Source organism: Ananas comosus, linkage group 14, assembly GCF_001540865.1.
Source record: "Ananas comosus cultivar F153 linkage group 14, ASM154086v1, whole genome shotgun sequence".
Lineage (NCBI taxonomy): Eukaryota > Viridiplantae > Streptophyta > Magnoliopsida > Poales > Bromeliaceae > Ananas > Ananas comosus.
In genome coordinates, this window is record NC_033634.1 from 2,198,342 (window position 1) to 2,216,402 (window position 18,061).

The 18,061-nt window shown below is 36.8% G+C and overlaps 3 protein-coding genes across 4 annotated transcripts; 1 reads left to right on the forward strand and 2 right to left on the reverse strand.

Annotated features, from left to right (window-relative positions):
* LOC109720723 (aberrant root formation protein 4) lies at positions 6,936–11,507 on the reverse strand. 2 transcript variants are annotated; one of them, XM_020248001.1, is made up of 14 exons: positions 11,288–11,507; positions 11,015–11,191; positions 10,685–10,834; positions 10,434–10,506; positions 10,014–10,192; positions 9,862–9,921; positions 9,605–9,758; positions 9,420–9,479; positions 8,804–9,075; positions 8,662–8,733; positions 8,224–8,301; positions 7,929–8,126; positions 7,769–7,820; positions 6,936–7,359 (listed from the first exon to the last, which is right to left on the reverse strand). In XM_020248001.1, exons 1-14 carry the CDS (start codon positions 11,402–11,404, stop codon positions 7,142–7,144), a joined length of 1,860 nt encoding a protein of 619 aa, XP_020103590.1. In that variant the 5' UTR covers positions 11,405–11,507; the 3' UTR covers positions 6,936–7,141. The 2 variants fall into 2 exon arrangements, with proteins under 2 accessions (XP_020103590.1, XP_020103591.1); XM_020248002.1 differs by lacking the exon at positions 10,685–10,834 and having other exon boundaries at positions 11,288–11,505.
* Positions 11,618–13,429, reverse strand: LOC109720013 (aberrant root formation protein 4-like). The gene is made up of 6 exons (XM_020246873.1): positions 13,213–13,429; positions 12,934–13,113; positions 12,604–12,753; positions 12,365–12,437; positions 12,038–12,122; positions 11,618–11,621 (listed from the first exon to the last, which is right to left on the reverse strand). Exons 1-6 carry the CDS (start codon positions 13,327–13,329, stop codon positions 11,618–11,620), a joined length of 609 nt encoding a protein of 202 aa, XP_020102462.1. The 5' UTR covers positions 13,330–13,429.
* On the forward strand, positions 15,854–18,052 carry LOC109719941 (peptidyl-prolyl cis-trans isomerase CYP28, chloroplastic; the record flags this gene model as incomplete). Its single annotated transcript, XM_020246797.1, is given in 2 exon segments — positions 15,854–16,423; positions 17,609–18,052. Coding segments are annotated over 2 exon segments (779 nt in total), but the record flags the coding sequence as incomplete, so codon positions are not given.

Consider the following 18,061-nt stretch of genomic DNA (forward strand, 5'->3'; position numbering starts at 1 on the left):
AGTGAATTACCCGCGCGATGCTGCGGATATAAAATTATTTTTATAATAAATTATATATTTTTTAATATTTTTATATAGTTTTATAAGTCTAATTATTAATTAAATAAAAAATTATATAAAAATAATTATGCGCAAAGTAAATTTATACAATAATTTATTTTATAAAATTTATATGAAAAGAATTTGAGATAAATCTATCAAAATAATTTAAGAAAACCAATAAAAAAAAAAAATTGTAAAAAAAATTATTTAATAAAATTAATTATATATATACACATATGCACTATATTTCTAAAATTTTAGTCCTGAAATTTAAATTCTATATTTTTTTATACAGCGATATTTTATGTAATTTAAATTGCATTTATTAGGTTAGATTTTATTACGCGATTTATTACGCGTATTATTAGAATTTAGAGATTTAAAATTATAAATTTTGAAAAGTTTAAAATTTGGAAATAAATATTATAATTTAAAATATAAAATATTAAATTTAAAATTTAGAACTTTAAAATTTAAAAATATCAAAATTTTAAATTTTGTATTATATATATATATGTGTGTGTGTGTGTGTGTGTGTTGTGTGTGTGTGTGTAGAAGGAGAGAGAAGAGGAGGTTTGGGGGGACACGTGTCACTCTAAGGTCCTCAAACCCTCCTTTAATGTACAAATAGAAAATAGATGTGCTAAAAAATAATTTAAATTATTCAATTTTGATAAAATTAATTTATTCAATTAAAATAATTATTTTTTAAAAAATAATCGTTTTAAGAAATTGTGAGAAAAAAAAATTAAGAGAGCTATTTGAAAAGACCCTGTATATACGTACAAATCTTTTATACGATAAGATAAAGTTATTCGCTACGTATACGTGTCCATGCATTAATTCCTCAAAATATTTTCTCTCTCTCTCTCGTTTAGTCGTTATAAAACCCCTCTAACGGCTTGCATTGTCCTACTCCCTCCTCTCTCTCTCTCTCTCTCTCTCTCTCTCTCTCTCTCTCTCTCTCTCTCTCTCTCTTTTTATCATAAAAATTCTCTCTCTCTCTCTTTCTTGTTCTTGCATTAATGGAAGAGAAGGATCCCAACGTGGTGGAAGCGGCCCACATCCTCTGCAGCTTCACGAATACGACGGCGGTGCCGAGCTCTCCTCCGAAGCCGATGAGTTTGCCGTCAGCTGGGCGGAAAAAGAAGCGGTCGCGAGACAAAAGGCGAAGCCCGACCGGGTGGATCGCGGCGGCGGAGGCGGCGAAAATCGTCGGGCAGAAAACGGCTGAGGTGTCAGCGGCGAATGGCCGCAGCAGGACGTCGAGCCCGGATTCACCGCTCGATTTCTGGAGGGTGTGCGAGCAGACGCCGCCTACTACTGCCGCCGTCACTGCTGCTGCTGCTGCGGATGTTACTGTAACGTCAATTCTTTTTTTTTTTTTTTTCTTATTCTTTGGTGACGCAACGTTTTTTCACTAATTTGTAGATAATCTGTTCTGGTGCAGATGAAGAAAGCACGACTGGAGAACGCCAAAAAGTCCGCGGCAACGGAAGAAAAGCAGAAGCATCAGACGGTGCGATATATCTTCTTCGTCTTTCTGTCAGTTTTCTGTTCGTCGAATCTTTAATCTTCGGGACATGTTCTGATCGAAACTTACTACAAAACAGGATTTGGAGGAGTTGAAGAGGCAAAAGGTGGAGGTTTCGGCAGCGATCCGAAGGCTCGAGGTGAGTCCAAGAACCGAAAGGAGCTAACCTTATTGGGACTATTTGTTATTTGAGCCTTATTCTTTGAACTATATAATTTTGATGAAGTTAAATTTTTCTATTTCTAAAGATTAACCGAAAGGATTTAAACAAAAGAATTCGCATATTCCTAACAAACATCTCTACTTACTAATGCAGGAGCTCAAATCACTCGTAGCATCTACATCCACTTGTGCTTCTACTGCTTCCACGGTAGTAGCAGATGAAGAGAAGCCGCGGCCCCAAGAATCGCCGCCGCGAACTGCACCGCTCTTGTCTTCTACTTCTCTGTGGAGTAAAGGACATAAATTCCCATTGGATCTCAATTTACCCCCACCTGACGACGACGACGATTGGTGACCGAGTTTCCGAGGGTTCGTCGAAGCAAGGACTTTCTTGCTGAGTTTTTTTGTTCAGTAACTTACACGCATCAGTATTCAGTACTGTGGCACTCTGCAAGAGAGGCGAAGGTTTAAAAGATCGAGGACTAGATCTAGATCGATATTTTTGTTACAGAATCCCTAATACAGTATTTAGTATCTATGTAATAGTTTAGGAACTAATTATTTCACACTTTATTCTTTTGCCCAAAAGCGAATGTAGTTATTTTGTGATACCTATCTTTGTGAGCCATACAAGTTTTCAATAGAATTTCTGAGTGGATCTCCATGCCCTTGACTTTAGAAACTGTAACTGTTATTGATTGTTCTGTTCGATGTTGTAATGTGTAAAATTGTTGACTCTCACATCTAATTTTGACCTTTTTGTTTGATCCCCAAATTAACCTCCGAACGAAAGAAATGTTCGCTCAATACAAACCGTTTTTTTTTAATTCTCTGCTAGTCTTGAGATTAAAGAACACGATTAGAAGTTGATAATTGTGGTAAGAATCGCTTTTTAGTCGAAATACAACAACGCAAACATAAATCCGCTGGTTTCTTTATGAAATATAGTCGGTTTATCATATGCTATTATATTTAATTTGGTCATTACTCATTGCATCCATAGTTGTTTTGAAATGTTTATAAAGGACCACAAGTATATATATAGCTTTAATTAATTTAAATAAAATAATAGAAAATTTGAATATTTTATAAAAATTAATTTTTATATATCTAAAATATAGTTACTTACAAACATGTTAAAATTAATAGCTACACAGTAAAGAAAACCATCACAGACTCTTAGACCCCGTTTGGTTCGGGGGATAAGTAGGGATAACGAAAGTTATCCCCGCTATTCCGCCAAACGGAATTATTTTTACCGGAATATTTTATTCCGGTCAAAGCTTGCTATTCCCGGTTATCCCGAAATAGCAAGCTTTTTACTATTCCACCATTTTAGTGGAATAGTGCAATTCCCATGCTTAATTTCAAACTTAATTAAAATTATAAAATAAATTAAAATTAAATTATATAAATATAATATATTATATATTATAATACATTATTTTATTATAAAATTATTAATTGTGCTATACTAATACATATTATTTATATTTAAATATTATAATAAATTTTATAATAAATTATATTTAAATATTAAAATAAATTAAAATTTAAAATTTAAATAAATTTAAAATTTAAAATATTATAATAAATTATATTTAAAATTTAAAATTTGTAATCTCAAAATTAAAGTTTATAATTTTAAATTCCACATTTTAAATTTTAAATTTAAATTTTGAAATTTTAAATTTTTGAAATTTTAAATTTTTATTTTTTTTTCAAATTTAAATTTGATCTTAAATTTAAAGTTAGAAATTTAAAATTTAAATTTTGAATTTAAAATTTGAGATTTTAAATTTTAAATTTTAATTTCAAAATTTGAAATTTAAAAGTTAAAATTTTAAATTTTAAAATATAAATATAAAATATAAAAATTTAAATTCTAATATAAATAAAAAAGTGATAATATTATTAATTTTTATTTATAACTACCCACTTTAAATCTTATTCCATCTTACCTAACCAAACGTTATTTTTCTTATTCCCAGAAATAACCCAATTTTTATCCAAACGCAAAATTGATCTAATCCCTGCTTATACCTCAATTTATACCTATCCCTAGAATGCCCACTTTTTGCTTATCCCCGAACCAAACAATACCTTAAAAAAGAATCACATAGATGCTAACGATTTACTATATAATCACAAAATAGCTCATAAAGAAATAAGTATCAACAGACTCCAAATTTTTATAAAGTAATGGCTATATTAATTGCACTTTTCGTTCTCAAGCTTTGAGGGGTGTCACTTTGATCCTCAAACTTCGCCATACTGGGAAGTAGCTATTCGAATTAAGCCAGATGAAGGTAATAGTTTTATAAAATTTAGGAGAATTGTTTTTATATGATTTCTCTACAATGTGGTGCTTATTGAAGGGTTTTTTCTGCGGCGATCGAACAAAACAAGTTGTTGAAGGATTGGATCGAGTTGTGGTCACAATGAAAAATGAGAAGTCACGTTGGTAACAATTCCACTAGAGCATACATTTGTATCAGCTGAATCATAGCAAGAACTTACAAGCATATCCTATTGGATAAACAAATCAAATTTGGTAAACAGATTTAAAAAGAAGTTAATAGCATGTGATCTGTTGCTCGCAGATTCAGTTTACTCGATTCAATCAATTAAAAATCATGGCACCCAAAAAAAAAATTACTATAAATGCGTCCGTTTATTGTTGTGAAGAAAAACAACTTGATTGGATATACAATATCATAAGATGATATAAATTTGCAAAAAAATGCATGATGCGGGATTATTAACATTTTATTTTTATTTTTATTTTTATTTTAGAACGGATGAAGCGAAAGATTCTCAAAATTGATGTCGAAGCAATATGTTGTACATTGTTTTCTTTCTTTGATCTTTGCTTAATAAAAATTTTTAATATATTTTTTATATTATTAACCAATTAAATAGGGTTATTTCTTGCTTTTTTATATTTTTTATTTGTTTATTTATTTCATAAATTTTTATTATAATTTTTATCCGCCGCATCGCGCGGGTCCTAAACTAGTACTAGGGAATGAGGTATAATTAGAGATAATTAATTACACATCTTACCATTTTACTTTTATAGGATAATAAAATTACTCTAATACACGGGCAACGGGGCAAGTGTGTGTAAAATAAAGCCCGCTCAACTATATGATATTTTAAAATAAAGCCCTCAACCTTAATACTTTCTTATTTATATATTTAAAATATTTAACTGTTCGATTTAAATATTCTAATAAGTTCAGTTACAAAATTTTGGTAAATTTAATGGCTTTATTCTTCAGTAGCATACTGTTTTAGTTTTATGTGCTAAAAAATAATTTAAATTATTCAATTTTGATAAATTTAATTTATTTAATTAAAATAATTAATTTTTTTAAAAAAAAATTACAATTAAGAAATTGTGAGAAAAAAAAAATTAGGGAGCTAGCTATTTGAAAAGACGCTATATACACGTACAAATCTTTTATACGATAAGATATATATAAAAAATTATTCGCTACGTATACGTGTCCATGCATTAATTCCTCAAAATATTCACTCTCTCTCTCTCGTTTAGTCGTTATAAACCCCTCTAACGGCTTGCATTGTCCTACTCCCTCCTCTCTCTCTCTCTCTTTCTTTCTTTTTATCATAAAAATTCTCTCTCTCTCTTTCTTGTTCTTGCATTAATGGAAGAGAAGGATCCCAACGTGGTGGAAGCGGCCCACATCCTCTGCAGCTTCACGAATAGGATGGCGGTGCCGAGCTCTCCTCAGAAGCCGATGAGTTTGCCGTCAGCTGGGCGGAAAAAGAAGCGGTCGCGAGACGAAAGGCGAAGCCCGACCGGGTGGATCGCGGCGGCGGAGGCGGCAAAAATCATTGCACAGAAAACGGTGGAGGTGTTGGCCGCGAATGGCCGCAGCAGGACGTCGAGCCCGGATTCACCGCTCGATTTCTGGAGGGTGTGCCAGCAGACGCCGCCTATTACTGCCACCGTCGCTGCAGCTGCTGCTGCTGCTGCTGCGGATGTTACTGTAACGTCAATTCTATTTTTTATTTTTTTCTTATTGACACAACTTTTTTTACTAATTTGTAGATACTCTGTTCTGGTGCAGATCGAGAAAGCACAACTAGAGAAGGCTAGAAGGTCCGCGACGGAAGAAAAGCAGAAGCTTCAGACGGTGCGATTGATCTTCGTCTTTCTGTCAGTTTTCCGTTCGTTGAATCTTTAATCTTCTGGACATGTTCTGATCGAAACTTACTTCAAAACAGGATTTGGAGGAGTTGAAGAGGCAAAAGGAGGAGGTTTCGGCAGCGATCCGAAGGCTCGAGGCGAGTCCAAGAACCGAAAGAAGCTAACCTTATTGGGACTATTTGTTATTTGAGCCTTATTCTTTGAACTATATAATTTTGATGAAGTTAAATTTTTCTATTTCTAAAAACCGAAAGGATTTAAACAAAAGAATTCGCATATTCCTAACAAACATCTCTACTTACCAATGCAGGAGCTCAAATCACTCGTAACATCTACATCTACTTGTGCTTCTACTGATTCCACAGTAGTAGCAGATGAAGAGATGCCGCGGCCCCAAGAATCGCCGCCGCGAACTGCACCGCTCTTGTCTTCTACTTCTCTGTGGAGTAAAGGACATAAATTCCCATTGGATCTCAATTTACCCCCACCTGACGACGACGACGATTGGTGACCGAGTTTCCGAGGGTTCGTCGAAGCAAGGACTTTCTTGCTGAGTTTTTTTTGTTCAGTAACTTACACGCATCAGTATTCAGTACTGTGGCACTCTGCAAGAGAGGCGAAGGTTTAAAAGATCGAGGACTAGATCGATATTTTTGTTACAAAATCCCTAATACAGTATTTAGTATCTATGTAATAGTTTAGGGACTAATTATTTCACACTTTATTCTTTTGCCCAAAAGCGAATGTAGTTATTTGTGATACCTATCGTTGTGAGTCATTCAAGTTTTCAATAGAATTTCTGAGTGGATCTTCCTGCCCTCGACTTCAGAAACTAGAACTGTTATTGATTGTTTTGTTGATGGTGTAACGTGTACAATCGTTTATTCTTACATCTTATTTTGATCTTTATGTTTGATCCCTAAATCAAACTCTAAACGAAAGAAATGTTTGCTTAATACAAACCGTATTTTTAATTCTCGATTAAAAGTTGATAATTGTGGTAAGCATCGCCTTTTCAGATGAAATAAACGCAAACACAAATCCACTGCTTTCTTCATGAAATATAGCCGGTTTATGGATTACAAACAAAGAACACTGCCCTGACTTGGAAGGTTAAAACTTTTGTCCATGAACATATGGGGATCAACCAATTGTAGGCAATGGAAAGCTTTCGAATCAAGCAAAAAAGAAAAAAAGTTCATACTTTCCGACATAAATCAAACACATTAGGAATGCTTCAACCTATCTTCCACAAGTTCAATGCAGCGATACAGTACCAATTGAACAGGATTTAGGGCACAAAAAATATCATTCGCGAGCTCACTGTTATCTTTCTCGTTCTCCGCCTCAATTCCTGTGACCAGTGCTCTTAGAGGGAGAAGCCATTCGGAGTAGGCCTTCTGCAGCACCTTATCTGAGAGAACAGTTTTCTGATTTGTTTGTCCTGTTTCAGATAACAGAAATCCAGAGACATTAGAAGATTAAAATGAACATTCTATCATCTTCATTACTCGCAGAAATTGAGAAGAGAAATGTGAGCCACCGGCCTTGCTTTTTCAATATTTCAGATGAGTTGGAGGCATCCAACACAACAGTCGGAGAATTTAAGGTTAGTCTGGGAAAGCATTTGTGCATGTTGTTTGAGCATATTAAGAGACACATTTGAAAGCTTCCACAGGAATTGGTGCAAAATCCATTGCTTTGTCTATATCCTACAAGACCGCTCAGCGTCTCAAGCCATGGATAGTAAAATAAAAGACAAACCATGGTAAGAACAACATACGAAATACATGGTAAGATGAATGAACCAACAACAAGTACATGCACCACATTCTATCAACTGAGCAAATTACCTGTTGATTCTCTTATGAGGATAAACCTAAGTAAGTTGAGAGCTGATAACACCTACAAATCCAAAGAACAGTCACACAAAAGCACCATGATTTTTCATTTTCCTGTTTGCTGAAAAGATGTTGTCCATTATAAACAAGGCAGAGAATAGATAAGAAGTACCTGTTCACTGTGATCTGGAAGGGCAGGGGGGCCTCCTTCAGGAGGTTTCAAGATCAACTCCACTAACTCAAGTGCCTGAGAGCTCCAGGATGAATAGTGTGATCCACTTTCAAATTGAGCATCTTTGACATTTCTGACGTACTTTTGATTCTTTTCCGTCAGAATTTCTGCTCTCACAAGATCAATGAGAATTGCAGTCTGTGAATAAATGACAAATACACATCTAAACGAACAAGCAAATAAAATTCAAGCTTGAAAAGTGAGTAACTTTGTTTCATCACGTCATGCAACTAACCAATGAAGGAGACACACTATTTTTGATGAGGGCCTTAAGGATGTCAAAGCGGTGGGAGGATGGGATTTCTGAAATAACCTGACAACAATTAATGTAAAAGAAAAGAAGTATTAAACATTAGCAATTTGTTAACAATATATAATCTGCTATATGTTATATAAAAGACAATTTACGAATCTATGTAATGCACAACGATGACCAATCGCCCTTACTTTTCTAGATGTTTTCAAACATACAACATCCATATCCTCTATCCTCATCAGTTCTCCCAAAGACAAAAAGTATTTGTTTGATAGAGAGTCAAAACAAATTCAACAGGTTCAACCATCCCAACAATCCCTTCATAAAAGATTGATTCATCTAATTTCGCATAACGAAGAGCATTTTGTAGCCAAAACAAAAACACCTAACAGTATGCTTTGGAACGCAGAGACATACCCTCCTCAGCGCAGTAAAAGCTTTCTTCCGCAATGATGCATCAAAAGAGCCCATCATTATCATTTCAATAGCCTGTAAGTTTCTTTCAGATATGAGAGTAAGTACAACCAAATCTGTTGGATTGGAGCAGAAAAAGGGGTACCTGGAGGGTAACAAAAAGACTGGGCACAAAGCCTGAAAAGTCCAAGTAGTTGTCATCTGATCCTTCAGTATTGCATCCATCCATTATACTTAATAACAAATCTATGGTGTTAGATTTTAGCTCCCATGGGTAATCATTCGATGATAATGCGTACTTCAGCGTGCCAATAGCTTGCCACCGTGCAGTTTGGTTGTTCTGAATTTCCCTTAGGACTGATTTTAACTGCTCACCAGCAGTTTCTGCAATATCATCAGAGATATGGCCCCATACCACTGAACAGAACATGCCACATGTGGAGAAATTATTGAGACTCAACAATATGAAACCAAAACAATAAGCCAGCCAATTTACAGACCGAGGTAGGTTTTGCACTGGAAATTCTTTAAACAGGGGTACTTTCGTAAGCACAAGGGTACATATGTAAGAAATAAAGTTATCGGAGGCCATGTATGAAACTCAGATTTTGCAGGGTAAATATTCTAATAGATAATTTTACAGGGGTATATACTTATTTTGAATGATTAAATAGTTGTAAAATATAGCAGTAAAAAATTCATTAAGAATAAGAAGTAAATGAGCATGCACCAACTTAAAGAGCTAAATCAGGAACACAAACCTGCAAGAGCTGCACCATCCATGGTCAAAGAAAAGCAATCTATAGTGCCGTCACCATCACCTTCATCAATTTGAAGAAAATATAAGAAAATTGGGCCTTGGGGAACAAAACAACTAGAGAACAAATAGATTGCAGAAAAGTTCAAACTAAGTTAAAAGGAGGACCTCAGATGTGTTGGGAGTTACCTTTGGAGATTACAGCAGTAGCTGAAGCAAGACTAGATCCAGTTATTAGGCCAAAATAAGAGAACCCACAAAAGGGGAGAAATTTGGTGAACTGAAGAATAAGTGAACCACATCTTGAAACGATACTCTTCTGCCTACTTCTTGATATAAGAGCCTGAAATAACAAATCATAGCGGATAGTGAATTAATAGCTCTGCGATATATTAATAAAAAAAAAATCCCAAAAATGAACATGAAATATCTCTTAAGTACTTAACTATGTTCTGTAGTACGTATAGACCAAGCATAGCACGAAGCTCATCTTTTTTCCCTTCCACCTAATGTCAATCATAAAAGAATAATGCAGCATTACTTGGGCAATACATAATAGATGCAGGCCGAGGTAGATTTCAGTGTATTAGATCCAAACCACTCTCTTGCACATTTCTTGCATAGAATTCCCAATTCTAATTGCTGCCTCAAATAAAATATTTATGGCATCACTGGCTTCCTCATGACAGTCTGAAGAGATGGCACGCAGAACTTGGAGAATAATGGGGAGGGCTGCCTTTACTTGTTCAACATGATGCCTCTGGATTTGAACAAATACTGAAACGATTCAAAGTTCATTAGCAAGTAAACCAAAAAATTCATCCCAATAATTAGGTCAGCTAGAAATTTGAATTTACGGGATAATACGCACTAATCATGCAATTTATGTTTTGTTGAGAGTACTATGTTTAACAAGTTAGATTGTGCTACAAAATTATCTAACATTCAATAATAGTTCATGCAAAGATATATAAAATTTGGTATCCGTACCATTGGGTGAGTAGCCAGAAGACAATACCTTTTGCAAGTCCGTGGAAGAGTAGAATGAAGTATGTTGGTTCTTTGGACACTCTAATATGCACATCTAATGCCTGCAAGCATACAAAACATGATTATTCATATAATGCAATAACAGAAAGAAACACATTTTAACCAGAATGATTGAAAGACAAGCATGTGAGCAACAATTCTTCAATCCCTAAACTCGTATACACTTAATACAACACTTAATTAAGATTGCAATCTAGTGACCAAATTGCGAGAATCTACCTCGCAGAGGATGGATAGCATGTCACGCGGACTACAGGTGGACACAAGGAATTCGACGATAGTGCCCGCAATTTCTCGACATTTGTCTGATAAAGCTCCATACTTAGCCACCACTTTGGGCAGGTCAAGCGAGAGAGCATCAACAATCATCTGAAGCCATCATATGACAAATTACTTCCACTATTATGCCAACGAAATCCTTTATTAGAGTTTTTAATTCTCAACTGCGTTCCTCTAAACTTCAGAAGCCGAAAATTTTGTCTAGCATGCTAGAACCCGATCTAAATGCAAACTTCGCAGTGAAATGATAACAGAATCGAAAAGAAGAACCTGATTAGGAGGATTCGAAAGAAATCGCTGGACCTCAACGAGCAACTCCTCACAAACCCTAGCATCTGGAACTACACTCTCAGCATCGGATTGCGGCGGATCAGCAGCGGAATTAAGGAGATCGATCACTGCGGCTACGGCCGAGTCGGAGCCACTGAAGTCGCCGGATTCCACAGCCTAAGTAGAGCGAGGGAGGGGTGACGGAGTTAGGGTTTTGAGAACGGGGGATGAGAGCAGGGAATGGGGAGAGAAGGGGGATTGTTTAGGGTTTACCTGAGAACAAGCTCGGAGCGCATCGTGGAGGCGAAGGGAGAGAGGGGAAGAGGAGGCCGCGGCGTTGAGGTTGATTTGGGCGAGGTCGACGATGGGGGAAGGATCGTCGGTGGACATCGGAGGGGAAAGAGAGAGAGAGAGTATGATTTAAGTAGGAGTGCCAAGTAGGAATAAGAGGGAGCGGGAACCTTGGTGCTTCTCAAGGAACCCTTCTTCTTTCTTGTCTTTTTTTTCTTTTTCTTTTTTTTTCTGCTGAGCTTAAACAAGTTAACACGAGGGTCTGCTTGGTATTAAAAAAAAAGAAAAAAAAAAAAAGAAAAAAAAAGAAAATTACCTATATACCCCTCATATGTTTAGAAATATTCGATCTATCCTTATTTTATTTTCTTTCTAAAATATCTCTCATATGTTCCACCGTTATTTCAAAATATCCCTGCAGTTATCCCTTGTTAGTTTAACTCGGGTTAAATATGGGTTAAATATATACTAGAGTTAAAATCTAAATAAAATATCTATTTTACCCCTACCTTATTATACTAATCCTTTAAGTTATTCTCTTTTTCTCTCCCAACTTATTCGCTTGCAGCTCACCACCACCGCCAACTTCGGCGCTGGCTCCTCCGCCTCCACCTCGCCTCATCTCCTCCTACACTACCACCACCTCCCACGCCTCCACCTCCAACACCACCCCTCTCGCCGCTCTCGTCGTCCTCCTCCTCCGCCGCTCTCGTCGTCCTCCTCCTCCTCCGCNAAGAGATGGCACGCAGAACTTGGAGAATAATGGGGAGGGCTGCCTTTACTTGTTCAACATGATGCCTCTGGATTTGAACAAATACTGAAACGATTCAAAGTTCATTAGCAAGTAAACCAAAAAATTCATCCCAATAATTAGGTCAGCTAGAAATTTGAATTTACGGCACAATACGCACTAATCATGCAATTTATGTTTTGTTGAGAGTACTATGTTTAACAAGTTAGATTGTCCTACAAAATTATCTAACATTCAATAATAGTTCGTGCAAAGATATATAAAATTTGGTATCCGTATCATTGAGTGAGTAGCCAGAAAGACGATACCTTTTGCAAGTCCGTCGAAGAGTAGAATGAAGTATGTTGGTTCTTTGGACACTCTAATATGCACATCTAATGCCTGCAAGCATACAAAATATGATTATTCATATAATGCAATAACAGAAAGAAACACATTTTAACCAGAATGATTGAAAGGCAAGCATGTGAGCAACAATTCGTCAATCCCTAAACTCGTGTACACTTAATTAAGATTGCAATCTAGTGACCAAATTGGGAGATTCTACCTCGCAGAGGATGGATAGCATGTCGCGCGGACTACAGGTGGACACAAGGAATTCGACAATAGTGCCCGCAATTTCTCGACATTTGTCTGATAAAGCTCCATACTTAGCCACCACTTTGGGCAGGTCAAGCGAGAGAGCATCAACAACCATCTGAAGCCATCATATGACAAATTACTTCCACTATTATGCCAACGAAAGCCTTTACTAGAGTTTTTAATTCTCAAGCGCATTCCTCTAAATTTTAGAAGCCGAAAATTTTGTCTAGCATGCTAGAACCCGATCTAAATGCAAACTTCGCAGTGAAATGATTACAAAAACGAAAAGAAGAACCTGATTAGAAGAAGGATTCGAAAGAAATCGCTGGACCTCAACGAGCAACTCCTCACAAACCCTAGCATCTGGAACCACCCTCTCAGCATCAGATTGCGGCGGATCAGCAGCGGAATTAAGGAGATCGATCACTGCGGCTACGGCCGAGTCGGAGCCACTTAAGTCGCCGGATTCCACAGCCTAAGTAGAGCGAGGGAGGCGTGACGGAGTTAGGGTTTTGAGAACGGAGGATGAGAGCAGGGAATGGGGAGACGAGAAGGGGATTTGTTTAGGGTTTACCTGAGAACAAGCTCGGAGCGCATCGTGGAGGCGAAGGGAGAGAGGAGAAGGGGAGGAGGCGGCGTTGAGGTTGATTTGGGCGAGGTCGACGATGGGGGAAGGATCGTCGGAGGACATCGGAGGGGAAAGAGAGAGAGAGAGAGTATGATTTAAGTAGGAGTGCGAAGTAGGAAGAAGACGGAGCGGGAACCTAGGTGCTTCTCAACGTTTTTTTTTTTTTTTTTTTTTTTTTGCTGTAACAATTATTTTATATGAGAATAATTTTGTCTAATCATATATTTTTATTTTACAAATGAAAATTTTGTTTCGCATTATTTGAGCTTTGAAGTCATTATATTGCCTATAATAATCTCTACAAATCTTATGTTAAGGGCCCATTAACCCATGTTTTTCCCAACACTGTAGAACAAGCCCAGTAGACCACAGCCTCATCCTCCCACTTTTAGGGGGACAAACCCATTTACTCGTTTTTGTCTTGTTCGTTGACCTTTTGGCTCAGGACTATCTTAAGTCAACCAACATAACATGATCTACTATTTTTATTCAACTCAGATTAAAGTTCTACATTACCACACGTCGCATGGTTTTTAGCTTATTGGCAGGTTAAATGAGATCCGCAGCGCTCCAATAGTCAATTATCGAATGATAATAAGATTTGAGAGCTGTAAACAAAATTAATGATTAGCATATTATCAAAGACATGTCTTGCTCTAACATTTCAGGTCCATAGTTTGAGATACTAGCTAATTCGACTAAGTTGAATTAGATCTTGAGTAGAGATAACAATAGCCATTTTGCGACTACTTGATGTCTAGGCATGAACTTCCATAATTACAATTTTTCATGTTTACATGTGATAGATTTTTAACTCGCTAGGTGGTACAAGTCCATGCAAGAGACTTCCTAAGCCAAACTTCTTTTTTTCTTTTTTTCCTTTGTAAGACATGCTACATTTTATCCAGGTGCTTAAACAATCTGGTTCGATGGTTAGCATTAAAAAGAAAATACAGAAGTAATAAGACTGATGTNAATAAAAATTCTATAAAAAGTGATGATATAGCACTAAAATTTTCGATCACAAATATTGATCTTGTTGTAAATAGTATAAAGAATTTTGTATCAAAACTTCATCTGATTTGAATACTTCTATACCGTTAAACTTGGAAACGGCAGATATCAACCATTAAAAATTATTGATTTTGAATCCTTTTGATCACCAGGTAAATGATATCAAAAAATTGCAAAAATTATTTTCTAGAAACTTCAAATACCCTAGATCAAGTCTAATGGAGCCGATCGTCGATTCGAAAATTCTATCATCGAAAACGGCTCAGGAGCAGAGTACAGCAGCCCTGCTATATATATATATATATATATANTTATAATTTTAAATATATTTAATCTATATATAAAAAATATAATAATAATATATATAGTATATTAATTATTATATATTTATTATAAAGTAGAATTTTTGATCCCGAATTTTTAATTAATGAACGTATAATACCCGTATAAATCACGTATCCGAATAATTGCTTAATCCATTTTTTAATCATATTTTTCAACAAATTTAAAAATTAAAAGAGGAATTTCATCCGAATTATATCCATACCGAATTTTTGCCAAATTCGAATTAATTAACTATGCCTCCAGTCACCAAGGTTGGTTTAGCTGCAATCGATCTCATCCGTTTATCTGCTCGCTCCCGACGTACTTAATTAATTAATTGATATTTGAAAAGCAAAGAAGAAAAGTATTTGCTATATAAAGGGTATACAAGAAAAGTTAGTTACGGTACAAGGGTATATTGGAATGGGCAAAATGGTAATTTTTCAGAGATAACGGCAACTGTTAACAACTCACTAACGGAATTTAACTTTAGGGGTATATTAGAAAGAACTTGGAATATAAGAATGATATTTTCAATATTAGCCTTCTAAGAAGGGTAAATAAGAAAATCGGAAACTTTTCAAGGGTATATAAGCAATTGCTCCTAAAAAATATCTAAAGAAACTTTTTTGAAAAATAAGTTTTTTTCATTTTTTTGAATAAATTTTCTTCAAGCTTTTTGAAAAAAAAAATTAATTTGATAGAATTCTAGTGTTTCTGTTTTTTTAAAAAATAAAAATATTTGTTCCATAAATTTTTGAAATATTTTTTTAAAAAAATATTTTTTNTCCCCTTCTCCCTCCGCCGCCGCCTCCTGCGCCCCTCCTCCTCCTACTCCCTCGCTGCGCCCCACTCCTCACGGGATCCCAACCCCAATCCCAAAACCCCAGCCCCCTCTCCCCACCGCACCACCACCACTGCTACCACCGCCTCTACCCTTCCCTTACCCCGCCGGTAACCTACTGCTGCACCACCGCCCTCATTGGAGGCTCCACTTCTCACCTAAAATAAATATAAATATAAAATAAATAAATAAATAAATAGTATTCAACTCCACCTACAAGCCCACCTTTCTTCAAAGGGCAAGCCTACTGTATATTGTGTGCAATCGTTGAGGTTTTTTTTTTAAAAAAAAAAATTTCAAAAAATTACTAAAAAAAAATTTAAAAAAAAAACAGATTAAACTAAAAGTCTTTTTTTTAGAAAAAAAATTTTTTTATAAAGTTTTTAAATACCTTGTTTATAAAAAGCCCCTCCAACGCATCCGACTCCACCGCCTCCCCCTCCCCCTCCGTCTCCACCTCCGCCACCTCCCCCGCGGTCACCGACCGCGTCTTCATGGACTTCAGCGTGTGCCCTAGCTACCTCCGCCCCGACCGCCCCCTTGGCGCCGACCTCGCCGCGTGCGCCGACGCCGAGCCCCTCGGCCGCGTCGTCTTCGGCCTCTACGGCCGCCTCCTCCCCGTCACCGCCGCCAACTTCAAGGCCGCGTGCGCCGCCGCCGCCTACCGCGGCACCCTCGTCCACAAGGTCCTCCCCGGCCAGTTCTTCGTCGCCGGGCGCCAGGGCCGCCGCGAGAAGGGCGAGGTGCGGCCGCCGCCGGGGCTCGCCAGGAACGTCGAGACCGTCGACCCCAAGGCGTTCCAGCTGAGGCACTCGAGGCCCGGCACGCTCTCCCTGTGCTTGTCCGAGAACGACGACGACGACGAGGTCAAGCTGGATCCCGATTACCACAATGTGGAGTTCCTGGTCACGACCGGGCCGGGGCCGTGTCCGCAGCTCGACGGCGAGAACATCGTGTTCGGCACCGTGCTTGAAGGTAAGATGTTTGATGTAATGCTTTCTCGACCAAGAACTCTTGCATCTGAGTAGAATGTGCCACATTTAACATTGCAACTGCAGAATAGAAATGAATGACAATAGATGTCTATGAAAGGTTGTTAATTGGACAAGCACATTGTTGGATAAGTTCTCTATGTTTTCTGCTGGATGATATTGCCGTTTACATATTGAGATTATAGTTGATAATGTTCTTAAATGTGCATCGATCCGTTGTCGCTCCCTATAATTCTCAATAGACTAGCTTGTGATTAGTGTTATTTCTTCTTTTCCCTACCTTTTAACTGGTTAGTAATAGATGAGAGATCAGCCCGTTTAGTAGGCGAAATCAGGTTTATTGATCTCCGCATTGCCCATGTTTATTGAACACAATATCTAGTATCTTTTCTTTTCTGCCGTCATATTGCATATATAGGAATTGGATAATCGATGAAAACGAAAAGTCGGGATAGAAACTTATCATTGAAATAAGCCATGCTTTCTGATTAGCTGACGACTATAATCATTTAGAAGTAAGAGATGTTCAGGTTGAGATGTAAGAAGTTGCTTGTAAGTAAATCACAAGGGATAGCATGTTTTGTCGTTCGTTTGCTTGTTTGTTTTCTTTATACTGCCTGTTGTATAGTAGCAACTTTGGACTTCATGCATAAATAATAATCATAGTGCTTATTTTACTATGTAATCCATTCAACAGTTTTAATGCAGAGAGATTTTATTGTTTAGCTTAAACAATGCACAATTCTTTCTGTAGTCATTGATTCTTCAGTTCGACGAACCATCTGCTGGTCTCAGCGCCTCCATGAACTAATGAATTTGAATTAATATCTATTTTGTCTACTTGTTGCAAGTCATTGTTTGTACAAATTAGTAATCAATATTTTAACTTCAATTTCTCATTCAGCTCTGCCGACCGGCCATTGAGCTTCCAAATGTTAAAGAAGAATTATAGATCGTGGTTGAGGAGCGCTTCCTTTGATAACAAAACAGCATGATACAGCTGCACTGCTGCTCTGCTCTAATCATTTTTCTTAGTTAAAGTTGGATTTTCTTTTTGCTTGGCTCGTGCTTCGGACATTTTCGATTTTGCAATGCATCCTACAGGAAGAAGATTTCACGATTGCAGATGCCGACTTTTTCATAATTGTTTTACGTTTTCTTTTTTCAGGACTGGATGTTGTTACCGCTATAGCTAGCATTCCTACTTACAAGCCAGCTGAGAGGATTCGCCTATTGAATGATTTTGCCGAGTTTATCGGCGACGAGAGAGCTCAAGTGGCCCGCACGATGTGGAATCGGCCGCTGAAAACAGTTTATATCAGCGACTGCGGAGAGCTAAAAGTGACAAAGCCTTCACTTTCGCCGAGTTTACCATAACATATTAAGAGCAATACTATGAATTCGAATGAGCTATTTTTGTTACATGTGTGTCTTATTTCTTCTCTGTTTTGCTTCAGCAAAAGAGCATGTGTTAAATTCTGTAAAGCCCATTTCTGCCACATAATCTCAACTTCACAAATATGTTATGTAGAATGCTGTACATTCACAAGCCTACAAAAGAAAATTCATTCCTTTTGGTATCTACCAATAAAATGAAAAATAAATTTATAGTTCGTACTGG

Excerpts from the sequence above, each read along its gene's own strand:
- LOC109720723 (XM_020248001.1), bottom strand. The coding sequence starts at position 11,404 with ATGTCCACCGACGATCCTTCCCCCATCGTCGACCTCGCCCAAATCAAC. Across the intron at positions 10,835-11,014 it reads TTTCGAATCCTCCTAATCAG|ATGATTGTTGATGCTCTCTC; the intron begins GTTCTTCTTTTC and ends TGATGGCTTCAG. Across the intron at positions 9,076-9,419 it reads GGATGGTGCAGCTCTTGCAG|TGGTATGGGGCCATATCTCT; the intron begins GTTTGTGTTCCT and ends TGTTCTGTTCAG.